The 23467-nt window shown below is 67.6% G+C and overlaps 10 protein-coding genes across 10 annotated transcripts; 5 read left to right on the top strand and 5 right to left on the bottom strand.

Moving 5' to 3' along the window:
- Window positions 1-71: 71 nt before the first annotated feature.
- FA09DRAFT_330396 (hypothetical protein) lies at window positions 72-3642 on the top strand. The gene is made up of 3 exons (XM_025742582.1): window positions 72-409; window positions 472-3462; window positions 3520-3642. Exons 1-3 carry the CDS (start codon window positions 92-94, stop codon window positions 3559-3561), a joined length of 3351 nt encoding a protein of 1116 aa, XP_025598028.1. The 5' UTR covers window positions 72-91; the 3' UTR covers window positions 3562-3642.
- FA09DRAFT_45806 (hypothetical protein) lies at window positions 3570-4552 on the bottom strand. The gene is made up of 2 exons (XM_025745673.1): window positions 4243-4552; window positions 3570-4192 (listed from the first exon to the last, which is right to left on the bottom strand). Exons 1-2 carry the CDS (start codon window positions 4354-4356, stop codon window positions 3641-3643), a joined length of 666 nt encoding a protein of 221 aa, XP_025598027.1. The 5' UTR covers window positions 4357-4552; the 3' UTR covers window positions 3570-3640.
- Window positions 4318-5079, bottom strand: FA09DRAFT_45809 (hypothetical protein). Its single transcript, XM_025745674.1, has 3 exons — window positions 5040-5079; window positions 4797-4986; window positions 4318-4746 (listed from the first exon to the last, which is right to left on the bottom strand). Exons 1-3 carry the CDS (start codon window positions 5040-5042, stop codon window positions 4400-4402), a joined length of 540 nt encoding a protein of 179 aa, XP_025598026.1. The 5' UTR covers window positions 5043-5079; the 3' UTR covers window positions 4318-4399.
- An 860-nt stretch (window positions 5080-5939) lies between these two features.
- Window positions 5940-10004, top strand: FA09DRAFT_308997 (hypothetical protein). The gene is made up of 10 exons (XM_025740593.1): window positions 5940-6283; window positions 6346-6658; window positions 6724-6842; window positions 6909-6990; window positions 7047-7855; window positions 7907-8410; window positions 8460-8549; window positions 8600-8834; window positions 8887-9030; window positions 9082-10004. The coding sequence occupies exons 1-10, from the start codon at window positions 6200-6202 to the stop codon at window positions 9978-9980; spliced, it is 3279 nt and encodes a 1092-aa protein (XP_025598025.1). The 5' UTR covers window positions 5940-6199; the 3' UTR covers window positions 9981-10004.
- Window positions 10005-10014: 10 nt separating this feature from the next.
- FA09DRAFT_361050 (ferredoxin) lies at window positions 10015-11242 on the top strand. The gene is made up of 3 exons (XM_025745303.1): window positions 10015-10482; window positions 10572-10701; window positions 10761-11242. Exons 1-3 carry the CDS (start codon window positions 10212-10214, stop codon window positions 10873-10875), a joined length of 516 nt encoding a protein of 171 aa, XP_025598024.1. The 5' UTR covers window positions 10015-10211; the 3' UTR covers window positions 10876-11242.
- Window positions 11243-11324: 82 nt separating this feature from the next.
- Window positions 11325-13001, bottom strand: FA09DRAFT_361049 (hypothetical protein; the record flags this gene model as incomplete). The annotated part of the gene is made up of 4 exons (XM_025745302.1): window positions 11325-11966; window positions 12019-12099; window positions 12331-12432; window positions 12564-13001. 4 exons carry the CDS (start codon window positions 12999-13001, stop codon window positions 11325-11327), a joined length of 1263 nt encoding a protein of 420 aa, XP_025598023.1.
- Window positions 13002-13175: 174 nt separating this feature from the next.
- Window positions 13176-14118, top strand: FA09DRAFT_361048 (hypothetical protein). The gene is made up of 2 exons (XM_025745301.1): window positions 13176-13577; window positions 13681-14118. The coding sequence occupies exons 1-2, from the start codon at window positions 13265-13267 to the stop codon at window positions 13893-13895; spliced, it is 528 nt and encodes a 175-aa protein (XP_025598022.1). The 5' UTR covers window positions 13176-13264; the 3' UTR covers window positions 13896-14118.
- Window positions 14119-14135: 17 nt separating this feature from the next.
- Window positions 14136-16026, bottom strand: FA09DRAFT_319441 (hypothetical protein). Its single transcript, XM_025740943.1, has 7 exons — window positions 15648-16026; window positions 15332-15596; window positions 14949-15176; window positions 14833-14891; window positions 14538-14783; window positions 14316-14487; window positions 14136-14265 (listed from the first exon to the last, which is right to left on the bottom strand). Exons 1-7 carry the CDS (start codon window positions 15980-15982, stop codon window positions 14170-14172), a joined length of 1401 nt encoding a protein of 466 aa, XP_025598021.1. The 5' UTR covers window positions 15983-16026; the 3' UTR covers window positions 14136-14169.
- Window positions 16027-16476: 450 nt separating this feature from the next.
- On the bottom strand, window positions 16477-18871 carry FA09DRAFT_330393 (hypothetical protein). Its single transcript, XM_025742581.1, has 3 exons — window positions 18488-18871; window positions 17645-18433; window positions 16477-17585 (listed from the first exon to the last, which is right to left on the bottom strand). The coding sequence occupies exons 1-3, from the start codon at window positions 18815-18817 to the stop codon at window positions 16728-16730; spliced, it is 1977 nt and encodes a 658-aa protein (XP_025598020.1). The 5' UTR covers window positions 18818-18871; the 3' UTR covers window positions 16477-16727.
- A 322-nt stretch (window positions 18872-19193) lies between these two features.
- Window positions 19194-22745, top strand: FA09DRAFT_308982 (hypothetical protein). The gene is made up of 6 exons (XM_025740592.1): window positions 19194-19422; window positions 19698-19768; window positions 19821-21947; window positions 22006-22120; window positions 22176-22403; window positions 22466-22745. The coding sequence occupies exons 1-6, from the start codon at window positions 19237-19239 to the stop codon at window positions 22673-22675; spliced, it is 2937 nt and encodes a 978-aa protein (XP_025598019.1). The 5' UTR covers window positions 19194-19236; the 3' UTR covers window positions 22676-22745.
- Window positions 22746-23467: the final 722 nt, after the last annotated feature.

Here is a 23467-nt window from a genome sequence, read left to right as displayed (position 1 = left end):
AAGAAGCGCCGCGGCGCCGAGCGCCATCCCGCTGCCCGCATCGCCGCCTCTTCCTGCCCTCCCCTCCACCACCCGCTGCGCCGCCTCCAGCATGCCCAAGCCCTCGGCGGGCGACAGCTCCTACGCCGACACGGGCACGTCGGCATCGGCGTCGGCCGCCGCCTCGTCGCCGCCCGACGACCACATCGTCGAGTCGCACTCCTTCCGCGGCTACCGCTTCGCCAGCGGCGCCTGGGTGCACAAGCGCGACGCTCCGCACGCCGCCGTCGCCCTGTGGCACGCCGGGCGCGAGCAGCGCGAGCGCCGCAAGCGCGAGCGCCGCGAGCGCATCGAGCGCGAAGAGGCACGCGCCAAGAAGCGCGCCCGCAGCAGCGCTGCAGACTCGGGCGCCGGCAGCCAGGAGCCGGCGGTGAGTGGGCGGCGCAGGACGGCCGGCTTGCACAGGGCGCTCACAGCTGACGCTCTCCGCAGCAGCGCAAGCATGCGCGCCGTGCCAGCCCCGAGCCGTCGGCCTCGACGTCGCAGATGTCGTCGCAGCGCTACTCGTGCGGGCAGGATCCCATCGTCGTCATCCCGCCGCGCCCACACGCCAAGCAGCGCAACGTCGGCATGCCGCTCTCCAGGCAGAACCTGCCCGACTCGTCGCACTCCGGCTCGTCACGCTCTCGCTCGTCTGACTCACAGACGGGCTACTACTTCGCCAGCAGCCGCGAGGGCAGTCGTGAGCCCTCGTCAGAGCAGGAAGCAGAGCAGCAGGCGTCGCAGCCGGGCCCATCCACTGGCCCGAACGAGGCCGCGGAGCAGTCGTCGCCGGCTGCCGCGCAGCATCCGATGTGGAACAACGTCACACAGTCGGTCGAGTCTCCCTCGCAGAGCCAAGTCGCGCAGCCGGCGCCGCCTCGGCACAACGGACATGCGCCGCTGCGGCGCATCGGCGCCGAGACGTTCGTCGCGCACCTGGCGGGCCAGGAGGAGCGACAGCGCGCGCCGCCGCCGCAGCATGCACCGGGCTCTTCTGCGCGCCAGGCATCGCCGGCTTCGTCGCCAGTGGAGCACTTCTCCTCGCCTCCGCAGAGCCCGATCAGACAGGTGCGCGCTCCTGCTCCTCCGGCACGCCTCTCGCGAAGCATCGTTCCGCCGCCGAGTGAGGAGGCACGAAGAAGGGCCGCGCTCACCACACCGGTTTTCGATCCGAACCTCGACGACGATCTGCTGCGCGCACAAGTGGATGCCGCGCGGCTGGTCACGATGAACCGACAGGAGGCGCGCAGGCAGAGGCAAGAGGCAGAGCTAATGCAGGCTGAGCTGCGCGAGCTGGCCGCGGAAGCTGCAGGCGCTGGAGACGAGGACGAAGACGAGGACGAGCTGGCGGCGTTGCAGCGCGAGGCCGCAGAGGCCGAGTTGGCAGCGTCCGCGCCAGGACCGTCGCGCTCTGCGCGCGCATCAAGGGCGGAGCCTCCAAGCTCCTTCCCGCCGCCCTCTGCGCCTTTGCCAAGGCAGCCTCCGCGTACTTCGACGCCTGCCCGGCCTGCGTCACGCCTCGCGTCGAGTGAATCGCCGCCCTCGATTCCGCCCACGCTCTCCGCGCCCGCGCCGCTGCAACCCGAAGAGATCGAGGCCGACCCCTTCGCCGCTGCGTCCGTGTCGCGCATCTGCGCGCTGGTCACGGAGTCGCCCTACATTCCGCCATTCCTCAAGGGCGAAGTCTCGCGCTTCGTCCTGCGCCAGGGCGCCGTGCTGCGTGCCGCTGCTGCGGGTCTGTCGAGCGAATCGCAGGAGGACGAGTCGGAGACGCAGGAGGACGGCTTCGTGCGGACCAAGGCCGAGTGGTTTCTGGAGCTGCAGCGCGGCAGCGAGGAGGCGCCGTACTTCATCCTCGCGCTCTTCATTGAGGAAGGCACGTACGGCGTGCAGCTGCTTGACGAGGAGCGCGTCAAGGCCGTCTATGCCGACCCAAGCTACGATCCGTGGCTCGACCGCAACGGCCGGCCTTTCGTCATTCGCGGACTGCCCGGCCCTGTCGCGTGCGCAAGCATGAGCAGCTTCACCAACAGCGACGAGAGTGCAGCTCTGCGCGCCGAGCGCGACACGCTTGCTGCGCAACTCGAGCGCGAACAGAGCGCCGTCGCAGCGCTCAAGACGCAGCTTGACAAAGCTAGCTCAGGGCGCGCAGAGGCGGAGAAGCAGGAGAAGTTTGTGCGCGAGCTGCTCGACAATGCCTCGGAGGCCGCGAAGCGAAGCACGGCGGAGGCGCGCGAGGCGGAGAAGCGCGTCAAGGAGCTGCAGGAGCAAAACGCACAGCTGCGGTCGACGCTGAACGAAGGCCTGCAGAACTTCCATACCGCGACAGCGGCACAGCGACAGCAAGTCGAAGCACGCTGCAAGAAGCTCGAGGCGCAGGTCGCTATGCTGACGGAGCTGGCACGCTTCACCGATGGCCCAGTACGCGAGCGGGCGGCGCTGTGGGAGGTGCACGTGGAGCGAGAGCGACAGAAACAGGAGGAGGTGGCACGCAAGCAGGCGATCATGAGGGCGGAGAGGGAAGAGCACAGGAAGCGACTGATGCTGCTCGGCCAGCAAGCTAGAGCGCCGGTCGCCGAGCAAGCATCTGCGGTGCGCCCGCTCTCGGCTGAGCGCCACGTCGTCTCGCCTCCGCTCTCACCGGTGCTGCCTTTGGATGATGACTCGGAGTCGGAGGATGAGCTGGCAGCTCTGGCTGCCGAGGCGGCGCAGGCTGAAGCCGCGGAAAAGGCTGCCGAGCCGGCGCGAGAGCCAACAGCATCGCCGACGCAGTCCCAGCAGCGCCATGCCGCAAGACTCGAGGAGATCGAAGCCGAGGCCGAGGTCGAGGAGCAAGTCGCTCCTGCTGCTCCGCCGATCCAAATCGAGCCGATGCAAGAAGACAATCCGCCCAGGGAGGCCTCCACCCATTTCCTTCCGACGACACAGGCGCCTCCACAGTCATCTGCCACATCGTCCTACTCGATCGACATGCCTACGCAGTCCGGCCGGCCGCTCTTCCGCACCACGCCATCCCCGCCTCGTGCGTTCCGCGGCGAGTCGCGCTTCGCCTCCGAGGCGCGCGAGATTCTCACGCAGGAACTGGCGGCCAGTGCCGTCGAGGTTGCGCGTGCTGCTGCATCTGCTCGTGCGAGCCACGCACATCTGCCGGCAGACGTCGCGCCCGGCGCGAATGCGGCCGTGCGAGAGGCACAAGAGGAGATGGAGTATGCGCTCAGCGGTGCCGCGCGCGCCACGCCGCCGGGTGCCGTCTCTCTCGACAGTGCAGCAGCTGCAAACGGACAGCTGGGAGGCGCACAGGACGCACGCGCGTCGAGTGCCGAGGAGGGCGAGCTCTCGGACACGGGGATGGAAGACGACGAAGCACGCATGGCGCGCATGCTGCTGGCTGCTTCGCCGATCGAAGAGGATGTCTCGCGTGCGGGGCGCGATGGCGTTGATGTGAGTGTAGCAGCTCGAGCGCGACTGAGAGTCTAGTCTCTGACCCCTTTGTCGCAGCCCCGCTTCCGCGCCGATGCCTTTGCTCGGTATCCCTACTAGTCTGCCTGCTCTCGAGCAGCCGCGCTCTCCTCGCTGTTCTCTGCGTCACGCTCTGCATCTGCAATACCCACGAGTCACTCTATTGCTTCTTCGTCGTGGCGTCGCGGTCCTTCTTGAAGCGCTCCACCCACTCCTTCTCCTTGTCGCCCTTGGGCAGCACAATGAGCGAGAGGATGCCATCCTGCAGCACGATGCCGTCTCGCGGCGCGCCTGTTTTTGGATCCGCATCCTTGGCGCCCTGGTCAAGCAGCTGGCGCAGCGAGAGGGCGCGGCCAACGCGCAGCAGGCGCTTGCCGTGCGTGCTGGCATACACGACGAGATTGCTCGCCACGTACTCCCGTCGCTCGTCCCACGGCGGCGGCGGCGCAGTGGCCGAGAACATGGCATCGAGGTGGTCGCCGATCGTGCTGTCCTCGTGGAAGTGCGAGATGAAGTCGGACTGCGAGTGTGCCGGATAGAGGAAGAAGAGAGGGAAGATGAGCGGCGTGCGCACCCAGTCTGGCGGCGTCCAGGAGGTGTTGGAGAACGGCAGCGTGCTGCGTGAGGAGGACGGCAGCGCCTCGGGATCGAAGTGTGCCGGCGTGGGGTTGTCTGGCGGCTGTGGCGTCACCTCGACCCAGAGGCCACGAGCCTGCGGGCGTGGTGAGCAGTGCTCGAAGCACCACGTCTGGCATCACTCACCAGCAGCGCCCGGTCCAGCGCCAGCTTGCCCTCCTTCTCTCTCCGCTCGCGCTCCTTCTTCTCCTGCGCCGCCTTCTCAATGGCCGCCTGCCGTGCCTGCACCTTCTTGCGCATCGCCAGGAACGCCTCGTTGGCCGGCTCGAGCAGCAGCGCGTGCTCACAGCAGTCGAGCGCCTCGACGAGCTTGTCGAGCGCAAAGAGGGCCCGCGAGGCGCGGTAGAATGCTTTCGTGTTCTTGGGGTTGAGCGCCAGCACGGCGGACGTGTCGCGCAGCACCTGGCCGTAGTTCTCTGCAGCGGGGCGTCAGCGTGTCCCGCCAGCACGAGCTCGAGCACGACGCACGCAGCTCCATGTTGCACGCGGCACGGTTGCCCAAGCACGCCTCGCGCAGCATGGCATTCTCGGGGTTGGCGTCGAGAGCCTGCGAGTAGAACTTGGCCGCCTCGCGGTAGCGCTTGCCCGCGAAGTACTCGTTGCCCTGCGCCTTGAAGTTCTGCGCGACCTCTGCAGGAGTGTGAGCGGAGAGACAGCAGCGGCAGCGCATACAGACTCACCATCAGGCGTGCCGTCGTGCGCCAGGCTCTGCAGCGCCTCGAGCGCCGTGTTGGCGGCGTCGCCCTCCTCGGGCGCGGCGCCCTCGGCGGGCAGGTCCTTCATGAAGAGCGGCAGCGAGTCGAAGGACCTGAGCTGCTCCTCGACGCTGCGCCCGGGCGCCGGCGCCGATGCAGCAGCGACTGGCGTGGTCTGTATGGCGGCACATTCAGCCGGGGTGCTGCGTGCTGCCGCGGGCCACGCACCATGCTGGGCAGGGAGAGGGAGCGGGGGAGTGTGGGGCGAGAAGGAAGCGCGAGATCCGCGGCCAAGCCAAATTTCGATACGGCCGCACGGCAGTGGAGGTACCGCGGCACGTGACAGCCTAGCGCTGTGAGGCTCTACTTCTCTCTGCTGACCCATGGCCTCACGTTGATGTTCTGCAGCACTCTTGTGCTCCATATCTCCCCCTGATATGCCTCCAGCACCTCACAGGTGTGCACGCAGCAATGCCTCATACACACAGGACCTTCTCTGCCCCCAGCATGGCAAGGAAGTCCTCTCCCAGACTCGGACCAGGGATCTTGCAATGAAAGGCAGCTGCAGGGGAGCAGCGCAGTTGCAATTGCACGCTGTAGCCGCTTAGCCAAGAAGACAGGGGTATCTACAGGGGATGGCTGCCTTGCTGGCTCTGATCTCAGGCAGGTCAAGGGGCCAGATGGCCTGATTTAGACATGCCAAGGCCACTGTACCTGCAACTGAGGGGCACTTTACCGTCTCTTTGCAGGTCAAGGGCACTCTACTGTCAGGCACACCAATGCTGACTTCACTGTAGCTGCAGGCACACCACTGCTGGTGCCTCTCCGGCCCACACTATGGCTGCACCTGCAATGCTGCGGTACTTTGGCTGCTAGTAAACCACTGATGACTTCTCTTCAGCCAGCCTACGGCAAAAGCCAGTTCTATTGTACAGCAGTGGAGGTGGTTGCAGCACGTGACCGGCGCTGCCTCGGGCCAGCTGTCCCACGCCGGCGCCGGCGCAGCACACGAGCCGCGGCGCCGTCCCCGCGGCGTGCGTGATGCAGCACGGCGCGGCGGCGGCGCAGAGACCTGGACGCGCTCCGCCCTCGCGACGCGGCGCGTAACCCTGAGCGGCCCTCGCCTGGAGCGTGGCTGCTGCTTGCCTCCCACCTCCACCTCCTTCACCCGTCCGACGCTCGCACCTCACCTGACGACCTCTCACGACCGTACCTCTCGCCGCTTGCGCGCCGCTGCATCGGCAGCCGTCCCCGCACACTCCGCTCGCACAGACGCGTTTCCACCAGCCGTGCTGCTCTGCGCTCTGCCGCCTGGCGCCGCCGCCTCTGGTGTGCGCAGCCCCGGCGCCCCAGCGGCGATTGCGGCGCTAGCAGTGCCGTCCGGTGCGATGCCGGCGCTCGCTCGCGCGCCTCGTCTGCAGTCCGCCTCGGGCAGCGAGTTCTCCTTCCCGGCGAGCGACGACGATGAGAGCGTGCGTCGTGTCTGGCTCGGCGCCCGCGTGCGACATCTGGCTGACGTGCTCTCCCTCGACAGCTCGTCGACTCGCTCGTGTCGCCGGCCAAGCGCGCCTTGGAGCCGGTGCGCGCCTCGAAGCGGCGGCGCGCCGAGCGTGCACCAGCGGCGGCCAGCGCGGTAGCGGGGCCGAGCGGCAGCACGAGCAAGAGCGCCAGCGCCAGTGCGAGCGCAAGCACGAGCGGCGGGCCGCGCAGCCGCAGCAGCACGGCCGGTGCACCACGCCGCAAGGCGCGTCCGGACGTGATGTGCGCCTTTTGCGGCGCGACGGCCAAGATGGGGCCGCGCGCTGGCGCAGAGGGCATGCTGAGCTGCGCCGAGTGCGGAAGCAGCGGTGAGTGGAGCCAGTGCGGCGGCTGGGCGGCGAGCCAGGCTCATCGGCGTGCCCGTCTGGCGCAGGCCATCCAACCTGCATGCAGTGGCCGCGCAACTCGCGCAAGGCCCTCGTGACGCGCGAGTACGAGTGGAAGTGCATGGAGTGCAAGACGTGCGAGATCTGTGCGCTGCAGGGCGACGACGTGAGTGACGGCCGGGGAAGGAGAAAAGCTGCGCAGGCACTGATCAGAGGCGCGGTGCGCCCACAGACCAAGCTCATGTTCTGCGACCGCTGCGACCGCGGCTGGCATCTGTACTGCCTCAACCCGCCGCTGGCCAAGCCTCCACGTGGTGAGCTGCGCCGCGACACAATGCGCTGCAGACGAGGCTGACAACGCCCTCTGCAGGCCTGTGGACGTGTCCAACCTGCACTCAGCTGGGCGACCACGTCTCGAAGGTGCTGACAGCGAGCGCGAGCAACCGCGGCGTGGGCGCTCAGGCAACGCCAGGCCACTCGGCGCGCAGCTCGCCGCTCGCCAGCTCGTATGGCGTCTGGGAGTCGGGCGCAGGCGAGAGCAAGTACCCAGGGCCGATGCGCGCCTCGTCGCCGCGGCCCAGCCATGCCGCGTCAGGCTCTTCGCCGCAGACGGCAGCAGCTATGCGAGCCAAGGGCAGCGCTGCCAAAGCAGGGCGCAGTGCGGCAACGCTCGGCAAGGGCAGACGCGAGAGGAAGCGGACAGATCCGGAGAAGAGCTTCGAGGTGCACACGCGCGCCAGCAGCTCCTCGGCGCCGGGCAGCCCTGCGCCTACACCGGGTGCGTCGCGCAAAGGCGCGCGCAAGGACGAGACGCCACTGCAGAGCCGAGGCAAAAGAGCTGCTGCATCAACCTCGCAGCGCAAGAGCCGAGCGCTGCAGCAGCTCACTGTCCTCTCATCATCCTCTTCCGACGAGGAGCAAGACGCAGAGGCGGAGAGCGATGACGATCCGCTTGACGTGCTGCCGCCCGGGAGCGCAAAGGCGCGCAAGCGCAAGGCAGGCAAGCATGCTGCTGCGCGTCCGCGCCTGGCCTCTGAGACACCCAGCGAAGAGGAGGTAGAGAGCGAGGAGGAAGAGCCCTTTGGCGGCATCTTGGTCGGCGCAGAGGCAGACACGAGCAAGACGAAGCCGATGCCGGAGGATGTGGCGCGCTTCGAGGCGAGCAAGCGGGCTGCCGAGGTGAGTCCTGGCCGCTCCATGGCCGACGGCCTGTGCTCACGTCTCGGACAGGGCCAGCTGGGCGGCGAGGTCGCGTCGCTGCCAGGCACGTCCTCTGGACGCGTGCCCAAGCGTCCCGGGCTCGCCTCGTCATCCTCTGCTGCTGCTGGCTACTTTACAGGCTCGCCGTGGGCCGGCACGGGCTCAGTGTCCGAGGCCTCGCGGCGTGCGGCGCTCGGGCCGGCCGCGGCGCCGCCTGCTTCCCCGTCTCTGCATCCTCTGCCCGGCACTGGCGGCTCGCTCGCCATGCCAGCTACGCCAGCTACGCCAGGCACACCTGGCATGCCTGCCTCTGCCCTCCCGCCCTCTGCCGTCGCCGGCTCCTCGAGTGCGCGTGCGGCCGAGTCGGGCACCGCGCTGCCGATCAAGACGATCCGCTTCGCAGACTTCGACATCGACACTTGGTTCCAGGCGCCGTACCCTGAGGAATACTCGCTGGTGCCCGACGGGCGCCTGTGGATCTGCGAGCACTGCTTGAAGTACATGAAGAGCCGCTTCGTCGCCATCCGCCACAGGGTGAGTGCTCCGCGTACGCGCTGACGGACTCACGCTGACTCCGCTGCAGACCAAGTGCAAGCAGCGGCACCCGCCAGGCGACGAGATCTACCGCGACGGCAACGTGTCGATCTTCGAGGTTGACGGGCGCAAGAACAAGGTGTGTCCTGCTGGGCTGTCCGTGCATCCTCGCGCTCACACCTTGCGCAGATCTACTGCCAGAACATCTGCCTGCTGGCCAAGATGTTTCTCGACCACAAGACGCTGTACTACGACGTCGAGCCGTTTCTCTTCTACGTCGTCACCGAGACAGACGGGGCGGGCGCGCACTTTGTGGGCTACTTCTCGAAGGAGAAGCGCAGCCCAATGAGCTACAACGTCTCGTGCATCATGACGCTGCCGATCCGGCAACGCCGTGGCTGGGGCAACTTCCTGATCGACTTCAGTGAGTGGTGCAGAGCGACGTGCAGTGGTGCGTGCTGACATAGTCGCTGCAGGCTACCTGCTGTCGAAGAAGGAGGGACGCGCCGGCTCGCCCGAGAAGCCGCTCTCCGACCTCGGCTTGCTCAGCTACCGCAACTACTGGACGCTGGCCGTCTTCTACTTCCTTGCCCAGGCGCCGAGTCGCATCACGTTCGACGGTCAGTGCGCCCCAGGCCAAGCTGTCCTGCTGTGCTGACACTTCACCGCAGACATCAGCAAGGGCACGGCGATGACGCACGAGGACATCTTCTACGTGCTGCGCGAGCAGGACATGATCACCGTGCATGACCCGTCGCGCGCTCGTTCGGCGGGCTCGCCGACGGCTGCAGCAGGGACGGGTGCCGCAGGTGTGGCGCACTCCTCGCGCGACCGCTCGCGGCGCGGCCGGCCGCGCTCGGGCGGCGCTGCGGCGAGCCGTGCGGCGCTGAAGCAGCGCGACAAGGAGGCGGCGCTGGCCGTGCCCGATGAGTACGACATCCACTGGGACCGCGCCTACGTGCTGGCGCACCTCAAGAACTACGAGACGAAGGGCTACCTCAAGATCAAGCCGGAGCGCCTGCACTGGACGCCGTTCCTCGTGTCGCGCAGCTTTGCGGCCGCCGCGGCGATGGCGGGCGCCGACGAGGCCAGCGGCCTGGGCCTCAGTCTCAGCCTCGACGCCGTGGCTCCGCTTGCGGCGCTGCGCACCGGACCCACGTCGCCGCAGCCCAAGCCAAGCGCGGCCTCCGAGCACATGACGTCGCCCGCGCAGCCGGTCAGCGGGCCGAGCTCGCCGCGCATCGTGCTCAAGCACAGCACGTCGCCGCTCGTGCGTCGCAACGCCGGCGCGCCGGCCGGCTCGCCGACGCCTGGCGCTGCACCGCGCGTCCTGCGCAACTCGCCGGCTCAGCCACGGGTGATCGTGCCGGCGCCGAGCGCTGTGCCCGCCGCTGTGCCGAGCGAGCTGGCTGTGAAGCAGACGCAGGAGGAAGAGGAGGAGGTCGCGGCGGCGCGCGAGCTGGGCGTCGAGCTGCGCGCCGCGGCGCCCAACGGCGCGGCGCCGGCCGAGGAGATGGACATCGACACGGACGCCGAGGGCGAGGAGGACCCCGATGCGCCCCTGCACTGATGCAATCAGATACCACGAGCCATGCTGCTGTGTGAGGAGAGGAGAGGAACCGCTGCTTTGTAATGCCGGCTGCGTGGCCGCGGCGCTGCGAAAGTCGCACGCTGCTGGCTTGGACGCGCCGCGGTCTTTTGCCGCGGCGGAGTCGCACGGGAGACGCGCAGCAGCAGCAAGTGCTCGGGCGCCGTCTTCCAGCCTTGCCTCTGCTCCACCACCACGCACTCTGCCGCCGCCATGCTCCGGCCACTATTCCGTCTGCGCCCGCTGGCGCGCTCCTCGCTCGCCGCGCTGGCGCCGCGGCCGCTGGCGCCGCTGCGTCTGGCGCCCGTCGCCCGCGCGCTGCACGTCTCGGCCGTGCGCGCCCACGGCAGCATCACCCGCCCGCCAAAGGGCGAGGGCATCCGGCTCATCTTCCGCGACGCCAAGGGCGAGGAGAAGGAGGTGCGGTGTAATGAGGGCGACGACATCCTGGGCGTGGCGCACGAGTGGGACATTGAGCTGGAAGGTGAGCACGGCGAGAGGAGCGCCAGGCGTTGCGGCGAGGCTGGCGGCACGGCTTGCCTGCACCTGCGGGCCAGTGCTGACACGCACCAGGCGCATGCGAGGGCAGCATCGCCTGCTCCACCTGCCACGTCATCCTGCCACCAGAGCACTACGATGCGCTCGAGGAGCCGGGAGACGACGAGAACGACATGCTCGACCTGGCCTTTGGCCTGACAGACACGTGAGTCTGCCGCTGCACCCGCCAGGCTCGCATGTGCGCCCATGCTGATCGTGTCGCAGGTCAAGGCTGGGCTGCCAGGTGCACGTCGACAAGTCGCACGACGGCATGGTCGTGCAGCTGCCCGCGGCCACGCGGAATATGCGCGTCGATGGCAGCAAGCCGACACATCACTAGCGGGGCAATGGAGATGACTGCATGGCTGCAGGTGCAGCGTTAAGAGCAGGACGAGATGGGAGGTTGACGTGGGATAATGCGAGGTCGGTGCCGCGAGGCAGAGAGGCGAAGAGACAGAGCGCGTTGCGCCGGGTTCAGCAGCGCTGCTCACTGCAGGTGGCTTCAATGCGCGGCCTCTGCGGCCTCTGGTTCGCGAGGCATGGGCGAGCTAGCGCCTCGTCACCGCAAATACAGATGTCCGCCTGCCCACGCCGAGAGAGTCGCCCAAGCACGCACACAAGAACGGCGTCAGATTCGGTCGTGAAGGACATGAGGGTGCGGAAAGCGGAAGACAGAGAGGGGCCACGGGACGGATGAGTGGGAGCGCGGAACATGAATGAGACGGAGAGGCAGGCGATGCGGCTTGTTGCGTCGTGCCATGATGTGGGAAGCAGCTTGCGAAGCGTCAATCACTTCGACGCACCTGCGTGCGTGCTCTTGGCGGTCGAGGCGCCCGGGATGTCGAGGCGGCGCTTGACACGTGCGATCTGCGCCACGAAGACGTCTTGGCTGGTGAGCTGCTTGCCCTTGACGCTCAGCACCGTCGTCTCGCGGCCCGCCGAGTCGATGCGCACGTCTCCCTTGAGCGAGCCGGCAGCGTGGAAGCAGGACCCGAGGATGTCCACTGCCGCCGACGCCGCCGCCGCCTCCGAAGCAAGTGCTTCAGCAGCGCAGCCCTCGCGCCAGACGTGCTTCTTGCCGCCAGCCGGGAGGCCAGCCTCCTTCGCGAGCTTCGAGAAGCCCTCGAGGTACTCGCGGACTGACTGCGGCTCGTCGGCGCCGTTCGAGGCGCGAGGGAGCTGGAGGAAGAGAGGCACAGAGGGCTGCCGAACGCCGCGAGGCTGGCGAGGAAGAGGCGCCGATGGCTTAGCGCTGAAGCGAGAGGAGTTGTCGTGACGCGAGAAGAGTGCGTCGAGGCTCTTGACATGCTCCTGCAGCGTGAGGTCAAAGAGCAGGCCTCGGTGAATCAGGAGTGCGAAGTTGCACGGAGTGACATCGAAGATCGTGTCCGACAGCGTCGAAGGACACGCAAGCAGGAAGTCGTGGGTGACCTGAGCATGACGTGAGCGAAGGACAGAAGGACGCTGCCTCGCGTGCACGCACCCCACGAGCTACGGACGGCATATTCCAATCGCCCCTCATGTTGCGAACCTTGACGATGACCTTGAAGACGCCGCTTGCCGTCTTGTCGTAGGCAGTGTGTCAGCGGATGCTGAGCAGAAGCGAGCAATGAGCCGCTGCTGCAAGTTTCTAGGGACGCGGGGCGTCCCGCACTCGCTCTCCTGACAGCAGCCGGCTGTGATGCCTGCTGTCATCACATGCCGCTGCGCTTCAATAGGAAGAGGCTGACACTCATTCCACAGGACACGTTCTCTGCTTCCCTCTGCCATCTCTCCGGCTTGAGGCCAGTCTCACCTGGAGAATGTCAAGGTCGTGAGACCACACGCCTCCGAGGGCGTCAAAGTCCTCCTTGGCCTTGTTTGCGACAAAGGATCCCGCTGGACGTCCCGTCTGGAACTAGAGAGAGATGAATGAGCATGCTGTTGCAAGCCTAGGTCCTCCGACTTGAAAGCAAGCCAGGCGCGGGTGGCTGTGGCGCCGGATTGGAGGTCTTTGCAGCGCCCAAGCGCGGTCACAGCCTGACTCACTTGTAGCTTCATCACGCACTCCAGTTGCAGGTTTGCAAGAAGATCACCCTCCCCGTCATTTAGATTGCGCAGAAGCTTGACGAGCTCCTGCTTGCCGTAGATGCCCTTGCCCTGCTGCACCTTCTGCTCGCTCGTCTGCTTCTCCTGGCCCTTCTGCTTCTCCTGGCTCTGCTGCTTGATGCTGCGCTGATCCGTGGCATCTTTGTCTCCGTCACCAGCGCGCTCCTCGTCGCTGTCCCCACGCTTCACGGACGAGTTGTGAGCGGTCGAGTCGCGAAGACGCTTGCTGCCGCCGGCCGTCTCGTCGTCGCGAGCGTGCTTGCGACTAACGCGCGGCACGGCAGAGGTGGAGGTCGACGCGCTGGCGGCGGGCGCTGCCGTGGCTGCCGACGCCGTGGCGCCGCCCTGCACAGACGAAGAGTCAGAGACGGCGGGCATGACGAGAGGCGCGGCGGAAGAGAGTGATGCAAGGTGAAGGTGCGGAACGAGGAGGCAGGCGAAGGGCGGCGGAGTGTTGGTGTGTTGGTTGGGAGGCAGGCGGCGCGCGTCTTGGCGCCACTGACGCGTTAAGTGCTCCGCGCGCGTGTCAGCCGCTGCTCGATGCACTCCACCACCACCTCTGCCCGCAGCACGCCCGGCAGGCCGTCCCCTCCGCTGTGCCAAGCGCACCTCCTCGCACCATCCAGCCTCGACTGCCCGCCATGGCGCAGCTTCCCGCCCAGCCTGCCGCGCAGGCGGCGCATGTTCAGGCGCCGGCCTCCACTTCCGCTGCTGCGCACGACGCTGCACCGCACGCCGCTGGCACCGCTGCGCTCGCGGGCGTCACTCGCAGCGACGACGAGGACAATCACATCGGGCACGCTCTCGAGTCAAATCTGATTCAGGAGGAGGATGATGAGATGGAGGAGGATGAGGATAGTGAGGACGAGAGTAGTGATGATGAGGAGGAGGAGCGCGAGTTGGCGGCAGAGGCGCGCGCGGCGGCCATGAATGAGCTGGATCTCCCGGCCCAGGGTGAGTCATGGCGCAGTTCATTTCCCTGCGATGGCCTTGAGCTCGCAGCAGCGTGTACGCCAAAGCCCGAGGTGCCTCAGCTGACCCCGTCGGCATCGCACAGACCAGTTCATGCAGGACTGTGCCGAGGCGCGCGCCCAGGCCGAGATGGACTTGATCATCTCGCAGAGCGCCCGGATTGCCCTGAACACTGCCACCAACAACATGGATGCGGAGGTGCGCGCCTACCACGAGCACTACGCTGCGCTCCTTCTCGAGCGGTACGCTAGGGTCAGGAGCATCGAGGATGCGCTGGCAGCAGGCAGGCGCTGCGACTAGTTGCGCTCCACTCCGCCACGGACTATCCTCCCGCGCTGTACACTTCCGTCCATCATCTTTCCCGTCCGTGACCTACTTCTCATGACCCTCACCATCAGCACGCGTCACCTTCGTCGTCCACGACCTTCGCCGTCCCTGTCCCTCGCCGTCCATGACCTTCACCACGCGTCACCTCCATCATACGTTCCCTTCCGTCGTTCACGGGAATCACCAGTCGCTCCGTGTTCATCGAGACTGAGTCGTGTGTACCCATGCATTGGGCAGCGGCGTGCTGCTACCGCACGCTGCCCAGCGGCGGAAAGCCGAGCGCCTCGCCGCGGGCAAGCACGAGCCGGCGCGTTTTGTGGATGACGTAGCCCTTGATGATGCCCTGCAGAGAGGCGTCAGTGCAGCGCGAGCAACGCAAGACAGCGCACTCACCTGATCAATCAAGCTCACGACGACGCACTCGACGTCGTCGAGCTCTAGCGAGTTGTCCTGCCATGCGAGCCGGACCATCGGCAGGATGGACGCGAGCGACAGATTCGGCGGTGGTGACTGTGCGCCTGGCGCAGGTGGCGGCGCCGGCGTCGCTGCACGGGTGATGAGCAGACTGGCTGCGGCGTGAGTGAAGGCAGAACGAACACTGAACGCTCGCCTCACCATCTCCGCAGCAGATTCCGCCAGCAGCCCGCCATCATGCGCTCGCGCAGCAGCGAGTAGTTGCCGTGTGCACGATGCCACTCGCGCCATCGCTCGAGCTCCTGCATCGTCGCAGCGCCGTTGCCTTTCCGCAGCGCGACAAGGAGCGCCTCAAACTGCGGCGCAAGACCGGCGGCACGCAGCAAGGGCGTCGATGGGTAATGCCCCAGGATCAGCGCCGACACGAGCAGCGGGATCAGGATCGTGCTGCAGCAGCGTCAGCGATGGCGGCCGCACGAGACACGGCCCAGCTCACCGTTTGTTCCGCGAAGACACGACGCAGTTGTCAAATGCCCATCGCAGCTGCCCGTGTGCCTGGCAGCGCAAGCAGCGCGTCAGCGTAGTCTAACGCAATGCCACTGGCGCACGCACCAGTCGTATCCGATGTTGGCTCAAGCGCAGGCGGCCGAGGTAGTAGCGGTACGTGACGCGGTCGGCACGGCTGTAGCTCGCCTCGCCCACGTCAGTGCCAATCGTGCTGACGCCGTCGTTATACGCGATGCCCGAGGCGTGTAGCGAGGAGGGCGAGAACTGTCGGTTCAGTGCGAAGGCAGAGTCGAGCGACGAGAGCACCGTGTCGCAGAGACGCAGGTTATTGAGCTGTCAACAGGGTCAGCGCTGCGACCGAGCGGTACAGGGGTCTGCTGCGGGCCGTACAGCATGCCCGTCATCCAAGGCGCCGCATTTTACTTCGATCCGCCGCTGCTCTCCTTCAGGGCGCCGCTGCTCTCCTCCACGACGTCCACGCTACTCACGCGGAAGTACGCCGCAAAGCTGCCGTTGCCCGCCCACAGCGTGTCTCGCCGGCGCGTCTCGTCTGCCGGCGCCGGCGTGCGGTCGATGGCGCAGAGGCCGACTGTCCGGCTGAGCTTCGCTGCCGCATCCATCATGGCCTTCTGCGAGCCGCCGCCGACGGCATGGTCGGCGCGCGAGGCGAGCGCCAGCAGCGTCGAGGCGAGCGAGCGCAGCACGGGGCCGAAGTACAGCGTCTCGGGCGTCGAGTAGAGGGCAAATGCCTTGCTGCAGCGCAGCGTCAGACGCGACCTCCTGCTGCATGGCGTGTCTACTCACGCATACAGCTCGCTCCAGGCCCAGTACGCCGGCGCGAACGCCTCGCGCGGCAGCAGTGCCGGGCGCGCCAGCAGCTGGCTCGGCGGCGGGTGGCCGGCCAGGTAGGCGAAGAGGGCGGCGATGAAGGCGACGAAGCGGTCCGTCTTCTTGAGCGCCAGCACGGCGGCGATCTGCGCGCTGAGGTCGACGGTCGGCGGCGGCAGCACGGCGCGGAAGTGCGGGTAGTGCGCCGGCTGGATGAGCAGCAGCGCCGCGAGCTGTGCCGGCTGCGCGTGCCGCGACGCATACGCGGCGCCGACGGTGCGCAGATAGCCGACGATGTTCTCGTTGAGCATGGTGCGGCGCGAGGAGCCGGCGCCGGCGTCGGCGGGGCGGTGTGTGTGGAGCGAAGGATCGGGAGCGCTGGCGCGTCGGAGCTGCCAGACGCCGCGCGCCGCCCGCGCCGTGCAGCAGCGCGAGCCATGGCATCTCCGCGAGCGCGCGCCCGCACATCGGGTCTGAGCAGCCGCAGGACTTGGAGCCTCTCGCAGGCTCCGTCCGTCGTCACAGGCACCCCTCATTCACAATCGCAGCACACAGCATCGCCTGCATCATCATTGCATCTCACAGGCGGCTCTTGAACACGCGCATGCCCACCGCCTCGCCCACCTCGCCCAGCAGGTGGCGCCGCACGTACGGATTCAGGAACACGCCGTCGACGTCGACGGCGGCACGGCACGCCAGAAAGTCGTCCAGGTGCGGGTAGAGGCGCGCCATCTCGGCCGCGCCCACCGTGTGCGTCTTGGCCCAGTGAGGGCGCCCGGCGTAGTGCCGCATGAGCGCCTCGAAGCGCGAAAAGAGCACGCGGTAGCGCACCGCCTGGTTGTACGGGCTGTGCGGATGGGGTCAGCGAGGTGCGGCAGGGCGTGTGAGGCGCTAGCGAACGGTAACACCGCACAATGTACCCCGCGGTGTATCGAGGAAGGCGGTGCTCTGACCGATGCAAAGGACACCAGCCAACCTGCCAATCGCCTCAAACTGTACAGGCCGAGGCCCGGCCGACGGGCCACATGCCGCTCTTCGTTGGTCGGCCTTAGTCACTCACCGGAACTGAATGACACCAATGAAGCAAGTCTTGCGCCCTTGCGCATGGCTCAGCCAGATGCCATCTGCGTCGGCGAAGCGAATCTCGACCGGAAAGTGGATGCGCTCGCCGTTTGCATCTGCCTCCTCCGCCTCCAGCCACTCTCTCAGCGCCCTCAGCGCACTGGCAGCGTGCACAAGCGGGATGGCCCACTCGCTCGTGTGCTGCGGGAAGAGACAGTCCATGTTGAAGACCTTGTGCGACGTATTGATCGAGTGGTACGTGGCGCCGGTGCCGATGGGCGGCAGTGCGCGCGAGAGGACGCCATACTTGCGTCCATTGTCAGGCGGCGGCGTGAGGAAGGCGTCGAGCGAGACGCGGTGTGCCGGTGCTGCAGGGCGCGACACGGCACCTCGCTTGGCGGCCGCACGCAGGGCGAACACTCGCGCGCCGTGCTCGCCGGCTTGCGTCACGGAGCTCGAAGAGGAAGGCGTAGAGAGCTCGGTGGTGCGCGCCACGAGAGCCTTCTTGCCGTCTGATGAGCTAGATGCCGAAGGCGACGGCGCGGCTTCGGGCAGTGAAGAGCTGGAGGAAGACGAAGGACCAGATGCAACACCTTCCTCCGTCGTCCGTCCCACGCCGCGACTGTGCTCTCCTGCTGGCGGCGGCGGAGGCACCGAGCTCGCCTTGCCGCCCGCCGACGACTCGAGCGAGGAGGCGTTCTTCGAGCTCGGGTGCGTCAACCAGAAGACAAGACGGGCGATGCGAGGAGGCAGGGCGCGATGGTAGCGCGAGACGAAGAGCAGCAGCTGGGTCAGGTCGTGGCCGACGACCCGGCCGTAGATCTTGCTACCAAGGCCGACGGGCATCGGTGGCTGCAAAGAAGGCCATGAGCGGAGATCGCCGGGAGGTGCAAGGGGACGAATGCTCTCACCTCGAATGTGCGGTCGGCGCGGAACACGGTGCACATGCGCGCCTGAGGCCAGTACATGATCTTCGCATGCTGACTGGACTGGACAATACGCTCCAGCCGCCGCTGCGCCTCGCGCGTCACCTCATCATCCTCATCGTCCTCCCGTGCCTCCTCGCTCAGCACGTCGGCGGGCAGCGGGTAGACGTGCGCCGGCGACGTCGTGCGCACGGCAGGCAGGTAAGCCGACTTGGCGGGCGGCAGACGCTCGCCGCGGGCAAGTAGCGCGCCGATGGATTGCCGTTGCGGCGCCAGCGATGCTTCGGCGCCCGGAGTAGCGCCCTTGGCGCGCGGCGAGAAGCGCGGCGTCTCGGGCGCCGCCAGCACGGCGGGGTAGCCCGTCGAGGGCCCAAAGAGGAAGTCGACCGTCATCTCCTCGCCGACCTGGCGCAGATTGAAGGCCGGCTCGACGGCCAGCTCGGCCTCCACGATGAGGCCCGTGCATCCAAGACCACAGAGCGTGGCGTTGAAGAGATCCGGGTGCACCTCGCGCGAGCAGAAGAGCACCTGTGTGCCGCCCTGGGCCGGCGGCAGCGCGACAATGACGCGCAGCGAGAGAATGGCGGCAGAGACGACGGGAAAGTTGTAGCCCGTGCCGTGCGTGGCCGTAGCGATGAGGCCGCCGAGCGTCTGCTCGGAGATGGAGCCGACGTTGGACATGGCCAGCGGCGGCGTGGCGGCGGCGAGGATGTCGTGGATGGCCGAGACGTACGTGCCAGCGAGCACGGTGACACTCGGCTTGGCGGCGTCGATCTGGCAGAACGTCCATCAGCTACGGCACCTACAGACGTTGCGCAGCGCACTCACCTGCACGACGCCCTCCATGCGCTGCATGCGCACCAGCCACTCCTTGCTCCACATGAGGTCGCTGGGACTGTGCGCGCGGCCGACGGCGCGCAGCTCCTTGTGCTCGCGGCGCGCCAGCTCGACGAGCGCCAGACACTGCTCGACGCTGCGCGGCTCAAAGAGGCGCTCGGGCGTGACGTGCGTGGTGCCGCCCCAGTTGGCGAGCTTTTTGGAGCGCACGACGCACGACGCGGCGAGCGTGTGGAGGGCACTCGAGGAGAACGTCGCGAGCGCCGTCGGCGGCGGCAGGCGGCGCGCGGCGACCGAGTCGGCCGAAGGTGACGAGGCCATGCTGGATTGTGCTGAGGTGCGGTGGTGGCTGTCGTGAGGCAAGCGGCACGCAGCAGACGGACGGGGATGTGGATGCGGGGCGGCGGGATGAGCTCATCGGCGCGCGTGACCCTGGCCGGCGCACGCCCGAGTTCCGGGGCTAGCGTCGCTGTCGGCTGGCGCGGCCGTGCAGCACCGACGCGCCGCGCACAGGCCTCCGCGCTGGCACACGAGCAGCGCGCGCGACTCCTCCGCAGCTGCCCGGACACTGCGCTGGCGCCTGGCCGCGACCCCGCTTCTTCTCGGCGAGGCCAACACCACGCATCGGCAGCGCGTCCGCCTCCCTCTCCCACCCCCACACCCCGAAGATCAGCTCGTCCGATCTTCACACAGCTTCCGCTTCACTCGCCACCGCCTCGCAGCCAACTCCCGCTTCTGCCATGTCCGCCGCCGCAGCCGCTCCCGCCGCTCCGCCCGCGCTGCAGGGCGGCGTCGTGCGCAGTGTCCTCTCCGGCGACACGCTCATCGTGCGCCCAAAGGGCGTCAACACGCCCGGCAGCGAGAGCATCGTGCACATCGCCGGCATTGCTGCGCCGCGCATGGGCAGCCGTGAGCGCGATGACGAGGTGAGTAGGCAGCTTGGTGCGGTGCACAGGCGCGCCGGCGAGGCAATGGACACACAGCAGCGCCGAGGCTGGACAGTGGCAGAGCAGACGCAGAGGAGTGGGCATTCGCTAGTGTGGCTCTCCTGGAGGGCAGCTCTGTACCCTTCGTCAATCCTGTCCACTACCCCAGGCGGCCTGTATGCCGCCGGCGTGTCTCGCGGTCGTGCAGCGTCTCCTTGGTGCTGCAGCCAACGGCGCATGCGTGATGCCTGTGCTGACGCCTGTTCGCTGCACAGCCACAAGCATTTGCCTCGCGCGAGTTCCTCCGCACGCTGCTCGTCGGCCGCGAGGTGCGGTATCGCCAAGAGTGAGTGTCGCCCAGGCGCATGCTCCACATGCCTGCTCACACGCTGTTGCAGATACGTCGTGCCTGTCGCCGGTGCAGCTCCACGCGTCTTCGCCCACGTCTTTCTGCCGCCGGAGACGCCTGGTGGACCCGACACCAATGTCTCGCACAAGGTGCTGTCTGCCGGCTGGGCCCGCGTCCACGACAGTGGCTCTCGCCGCAACGCCAACGCCACGCCTGAGGAGGAGGAAGAGGGCGGCTGGAAGGCGGTGCAGCGCCGCGTGCAGGACGAGTCCCAAAGCGCCGCGCGTGGCCTCTGGGGGCCCGACGACCTGCTGCGCGTCGAGTACAACATGCCGACCGACGGCATGGCGTTCCTGAGCGAGTGGAAGGGCAAGGAGATCGAGGCCGTCGTCGAGCAGGTCCGCGACGGCTCGATGCTGCGTCTGCGTCTCTTCCTCAGCCCGCGTCACCACCAGCTCATCAACCTCAGCCTTGCGGGCGTCAAGAGCCCGCGCGTCTCTGGCGGCGGCGGTCCCGGCTCCAACGAGCCGTCGGAGCCTTTCGCCGAGGAGGCACGCTTCTTTGTCGAGTCGCGCCTCATGCAGCGCAACGTCAAGGTCTCGCTGCTCTCCATGCCCGCACCCACCTCGGCGCCCACGCCCTTCGGCAGCAATGCGCCGACACCCGCGCCGACCGCACCCAGCATGCTCATCGGCTCCGTTCTGCACCCCGTCGGCGACATTGCTACGTTCCTCCTCGGCGCCGGCCTGGCGCGCTGCGTCGACTGGCACGCCGGCATGCTGCAGGGCGGCATGGAGAAGTACCGCCAGTCCGAGCGTGCGGCCAAGGAGAAGCGCGCCGGCATCTGGAAGAACTGGGAGCCGGCCAATGCTGGCAGCAACGGCGCCGCCGGCGCGGGCGCCGCCTCCATCCTCGCTAGCCCCGAGGCGCGCACCTTTGACGCCGTCGTGACGCGCATCATCAGCGGCGACACGCTGCAGGTGCGCAAGACGTCGCCGGCCGACTCGCCCGAGCTGCGCATCCACCTCAGCTCCATCCGGCAGCCGCAGGCCAAGGACTCGGCGCAGGCGGGCTACGCGCACGAGGCGCGCGAGTTCCTGCGCAAGCGCTGCATCGGCAAGGGTGTGCGTGTGCACATTGACTGGGTCAAGAAGCCCGAGGGCCAGTTCGAGGAGCGCCGCTACGCTACCGTGCTCACCACGACGGGCAGCAAAGAGACCAAGGGCAGCAGCGTCGGCGAGCTGCTCATCCAGAAGGGTCTCGCCACCGTCACGCGCCACCGCCGCGACGACGAAGACCGCAGCCCCGAGTTCGACAAGCTCATGGCCGCCGAGGCGTCGGCCGTGGCCGAGAAGCGCGGGCTGCACTCCGGCAAGCCGATGGACGCGCCGCGCCTTGTTGATGCCAGCGAGAGCGCCGGCAGGGCCAACTCGTTCCTTCTCGCGCTCAAGCGCGGCGGCAAGCAGGCTGCCGTCGTCGATTTTGTCGCCTCGGCGTCGCGCTTCAAGCTCATCGTGCCGCGTGAGAACGCTCGCATCACCTTTGTGCTCGCCGGCATCCGTGCGCCGCGCACGGCGCGCAACGCCAACGAGAAGGACGAGCCATTCGGACGCGAGGGCCTCGAGTACACGAGCTCGCACGCACTGATGCGCGACTGCGAGATTGCCGTCGAGGGTGTCGACAAGGTGGGCGGCTTCATCGGCGCGCTCTACCTCAACCGCAGCGAGAACTACGCGGTGACGCTGGTGGAGCAGGGCCTGGCAAGTGTGCACGGCTACAGCGCCGACAATCTCTCCTACGGCCCGCAGCTGTGTGCGGCCGAAAAGGCGGCCAAGGAGGCGCGCAAGGGCATGTGGGCCGACTGGAGCGAGGAGAAGGAGGCCGCCGCTGGCGCCTCTGCTGATGCCTCCGCCGCTGCCGCTGCTGGGCCCAGCAGCCGCACCAACGGCTGGGGAGCGCCGGCGGCACCCGTGGCAGCGCGCGACGAGTACGTCGACGTCGTCGTGTCCGACGTGCGCGGCGACGCCGGCGCCTCGGGCACCGTGCCCTTTGCCTTTTCCGTGCAGATCCTCGACGACAAGATCCAGGGCCTCGAGTCGCTGCAGGCCGAGCTCAACCGCGCCGTGCCGTCTGCGGCACCTGCCGGCTTCACGCCGCGCTCGGGTGACCTGCTGCTGTGAGTGGCGCGCCTAGTCGAGCTACCTTCACGTGCTGACCTGCTGTTCTCGACACAGCGCCAAGTTCTCTGGAGATGGCGCCTGGTATAGAGCCGTTGTCACGCGCGCCCACCCGGCACAGCGTCGCGCTGCCGTCACGATGATCGACTACGGCTCTCGGGACGACGTTGCAGTGCGTGTGCTGCTTTCTCTTTGCTCCTCGTGTTCTCACACCCACGCCCTCGCAGTACGCAGACCTCCGGCCGCTCGACGCGCGCTTTGGCAAGTCGCGCCTGGCACCCATGGCGCACGACTGCCGCCTCAGCTTCGTCGCGCTGTACGAGGGCAAGCCGGGCAGCGGCGCCGACGAGTACGCCGCCGAGGCACAGGACCGCTTCCGCGAGCTCGAGGGCCGCAAGCTCATTGCCAACATCGACCAGCGCGAGCCGGGAGCCAGCGGCTCGCTGCACCTCACGGTGAGTGACTGGGCGTGTCTGTGCTGCGTTTCGGCGGTGCTGATGCTGCGCTTTGTCATCAGCTGTACGACCCGGACAACGCCTCGACGAGCCCCGAGGCGTGCCTCAACGTCGACCTCGTGCGCGAGGGCTACGCACTGCCGGACCGCAAGGTGGCCTACTACAAGGCACGCCCGGCCATCGTCGCCGCGCTCGAGGCTGCATCGGCGGAGGCTCGGCGCTACCACCGCGGCATCTTTGAGCTCGGCGACCCGACTGGCGCAGACGACTAAGCTTGCACGCGCTGCTTGTGTTTCTGAGGGCAATAAGACAAAAGACATGGGGCTTCGAAGAGAGAGCACGAGCAAGTGTGAAGGGCCAAGGCGCCGAGTGCTGGTGTCGTGTGCATTGAAGCAAGGCGCACGTTTCGGCACAGCCTCACCCGTGCGTCCGTACGCTGCTTTGTCCTCGGCGCGTTGCTTTCTGGCATGAGGCCGACGACGTCCGTACGAATAGCGAGCGTGGAGTTGGCCGGCGCATGACAGCGTGCCGGTCATCCGTGTTGCGCCATCCCACTCGCTTGCGGGCGTATTGCCGGCCGCCATTCGGTCTGTTCTCGCTGCCTGAAGTCCCTACATGTCCCCTCTTCTGCCTCCATCCCAGACTCCGCGGCTACCCACGGGTTCGTCGCACGTGTGCCCAGCGTCGGGACGGCGGCACGGGCGGCAAGTCCGCCGTCCACAGCGCACCGCTCATGCTTCCGCTCAGCTTACTCCGAGCTGCCGAGCTGCAGTCCTGCGCAGGATGCGTGCTGAGCTCAGGCTTGCATGCCGGCGGCACAGAGTCTTCTCGGCATGCCAGAGCGCTGTTCATGCTTCAACGTCCGTGCAGCTGCGAGCTCGCAGCATGCTGTTCCCGCGAGTCTTTCGGCTCGGACCGCTGGTCCTTCTCGCCGGACCGAAACGGACCCGCTGCCGTGCAAGAGGGGCTCTCAGGGCTCTTCTGGGATGGTTGGGTACAGGGTGGGGGCAGGCACGCGCCTGGACTCTGCACCTGATGCTGCCGCTGGGATAACAAATTGCCGT

The sequence above is a fragment of the Tilletiopsis washingtonensis genome, assembly GCF_003144115.1.
Source record: "Tilletiopsis washingtonensis strain MCA 4186 unplaced genomic scaffold FA09scaffold_12, whole genome shotgun sequence".
In the NCBI taxonomy this organism is placed as follows: domain Eukaryota; kingdom Fungi; phylum Basidiomycota; class Exobasidiomycetes; order Entylomatales; genus Tilletiopsis; species Tilletiopsis washingtonensis.
This window is presented reverse-complemented; position numbering and strand designations above follow the sequence as displayed.

Excerpts from the sequence above, each read along its gene's own strand:
- FA09DRAFT_330396 (XM_025742582.1), top strand. The coding sequence starts at position 92 with ATGCCCAAGCCCTCGGCGGGCGACAGCTCCTACGCCGACACGGGCACG. Across the intron at positions 410-471 it reads CCGGCAGCCAGGAGCCGGCG|CAGCGCAAGCATGCGCGCCG; the intron begins GTGAGTGGGCGG and ends CGCTCTCCGCAG. Across the intron at positions 3,463-3,519 it reads CGGGGCGCGATGGCGTTGAT|CCCCGCTTCCGCGCCGATGC; the intron begins GTGAGTGTAGCA and ends CCTTTGTCGCAG.
- FA09DRAFT_45806 (XM_025745673.1), bottom strand. The coding sequence starts at position 4,356 with ATGCGCAAGAAGGTGCAGGCACGGCAGGCGGCCATTGAGAAGGCGGCG. Across the intron at positions 4,193-4,242 it reads CGCTGGACCGGGCGCTGCTG|GCTCGTGGCCTCTGGGTCGA; the intron begins GTGAGTGATGCC and ends CCACGCCCGCAG.
- FA09DRAFT_45809 (XM_025745674.1), bottom strand. Across the intron at positions 4,747-4,796 it reads GCACGACGGCACGCCTGATG|AGGTCGCGCAGAACTTCAAG; the intron begins GTGAGTCTGTAT and ends ACACTCCTGCAG.
- FA09DRAFT_308997 (XM_025740593.1), top strand. The coding sequence starts at position 6,200 with ATGCCGGCGCTCGCTCGCGCGCCTCGTCTGCAGTCCGCCTCGGGCAGC. Across the intron at positions 6,284-6,345 it reads CGAGCGACGACGATGAGAGC|CTCGTCGACTCGCTCGTGTC; the intron begins GTGCGTCGTGTC and ends CTCCCTCGACAG. Across the intron at positions 6,991-7,046 it reads GCTGGCCAAGCCTCCACGTG|GCCTGTGGACGTGTCCAACC; the intron begins GTGAGCTGCGCC and ends CGCCCTCTGCAG.
- FA09DRAFT_361050 (XM_025745303.1), top strand. The coding sequence starts at position 10,212 with ATGCTCCGGCCACTATTCCGTCTGCGCCCGCTGGCGCGCTCCTCGCTC. Across the intron at positions 10,483-10,571 it reads GTGGGACATTGAGCTGGAAG|GCGCATGCGAGGGCAGCATC; the intron begins GTGAGCACGGCG and ends GACACGCACCAG. Across the intron at positions 10,702-10,760 it reads GCCTTTGGCCTGACAGACAC|GTCAAGGCTGGGCTGCCAGG; the intron begins GTGAGTCTGCCG and ends ATCGTGTCGCAG.
- FA09DRAFT_361048 (XM_025745301.1), top strand. The coding sequence starts at position 13,265 with ATGGCGCAGCTTCCCGCCCAGCCTGCCGCGCAGGCGGCGCATGTTCAG. Across the intron at positions 13,578-13,680 it reads GCTGGATCTCCCGGCCCAGG|ACCAGTTCATGCAGGACTGT; the intron begins GTGAGTCATGGC and ends GGCATCGCACAG.
- FA09DRAFT_319441 (XM_025740943.1), bottom strand. The coding sequence starts at position 15,982 with ATGCTCAACGAGAACATCGTCGGCTATCTGCGCACCGTCGGCGCCGCG. Across the intron at positions 15,597-15,647 it reads GCCTGGAGCGAGCTGTATGC|CAAGGCATTTGCCCTCTACT; the intron begins GTGAGTAGACAC and ends GCTGCGCTGCAG. Across the intron at positions 14,488-14,537 it reads CGGAATCTGCTGCGGAGATG|TCTGCTCATCACCCGTGCAG; the intron begins GTGAGGCGAGCG and ends CGCCGCAGCCAG.
- FA09DRAFT_330393 (XM_025742581.1), bottom strand. The coding sequence starts at position 18,817 with ATGGCCTCGTCACCTTCGGCCGACTCGGTCGCCGCGCGCCGCCTGCCG. Across the intron at positions 18,434-18,487 it reads GCATGGAGGGCGTCGTGCAG|ATCGACGCCGCCAAGCCGAG; the intron begins GTGAGTGCGCTG and ends ACGTTCTGCCAG. Across the intron at positions 17,586-17,644 it reads GCGCCGACCGCACATTCGAG|CCACCGATGCCCGTCGGCCT; the intron begins GTGAGAGCATTC and ends CCTTCTTTGCAG.
- FA09DRAFT_308982 (XM_025740592.1), top strand. The coding sequence starts at position 19,237 with ATGTCCGCCGCCGCAGCCGCTCCCGCCGCTCCGCCCGCGCTGCAGGGC. Across the intron at positions 19,423-19,697 it reads GCCGTGAGCGCGATGACGAG|CCACAAGCATTTGCCTCGCG; the intron begins GTGAGTAGGCAG and ends TTCGCTGCACAG. Across the intron at positions 21,948-22,005 it reads CGCTCGGGTGACCTGCTGCT|CGCCAAGTTCTCTGGAGATG; the intron begins GTGAGTGGCGCG and ends TTCTCGACACAG.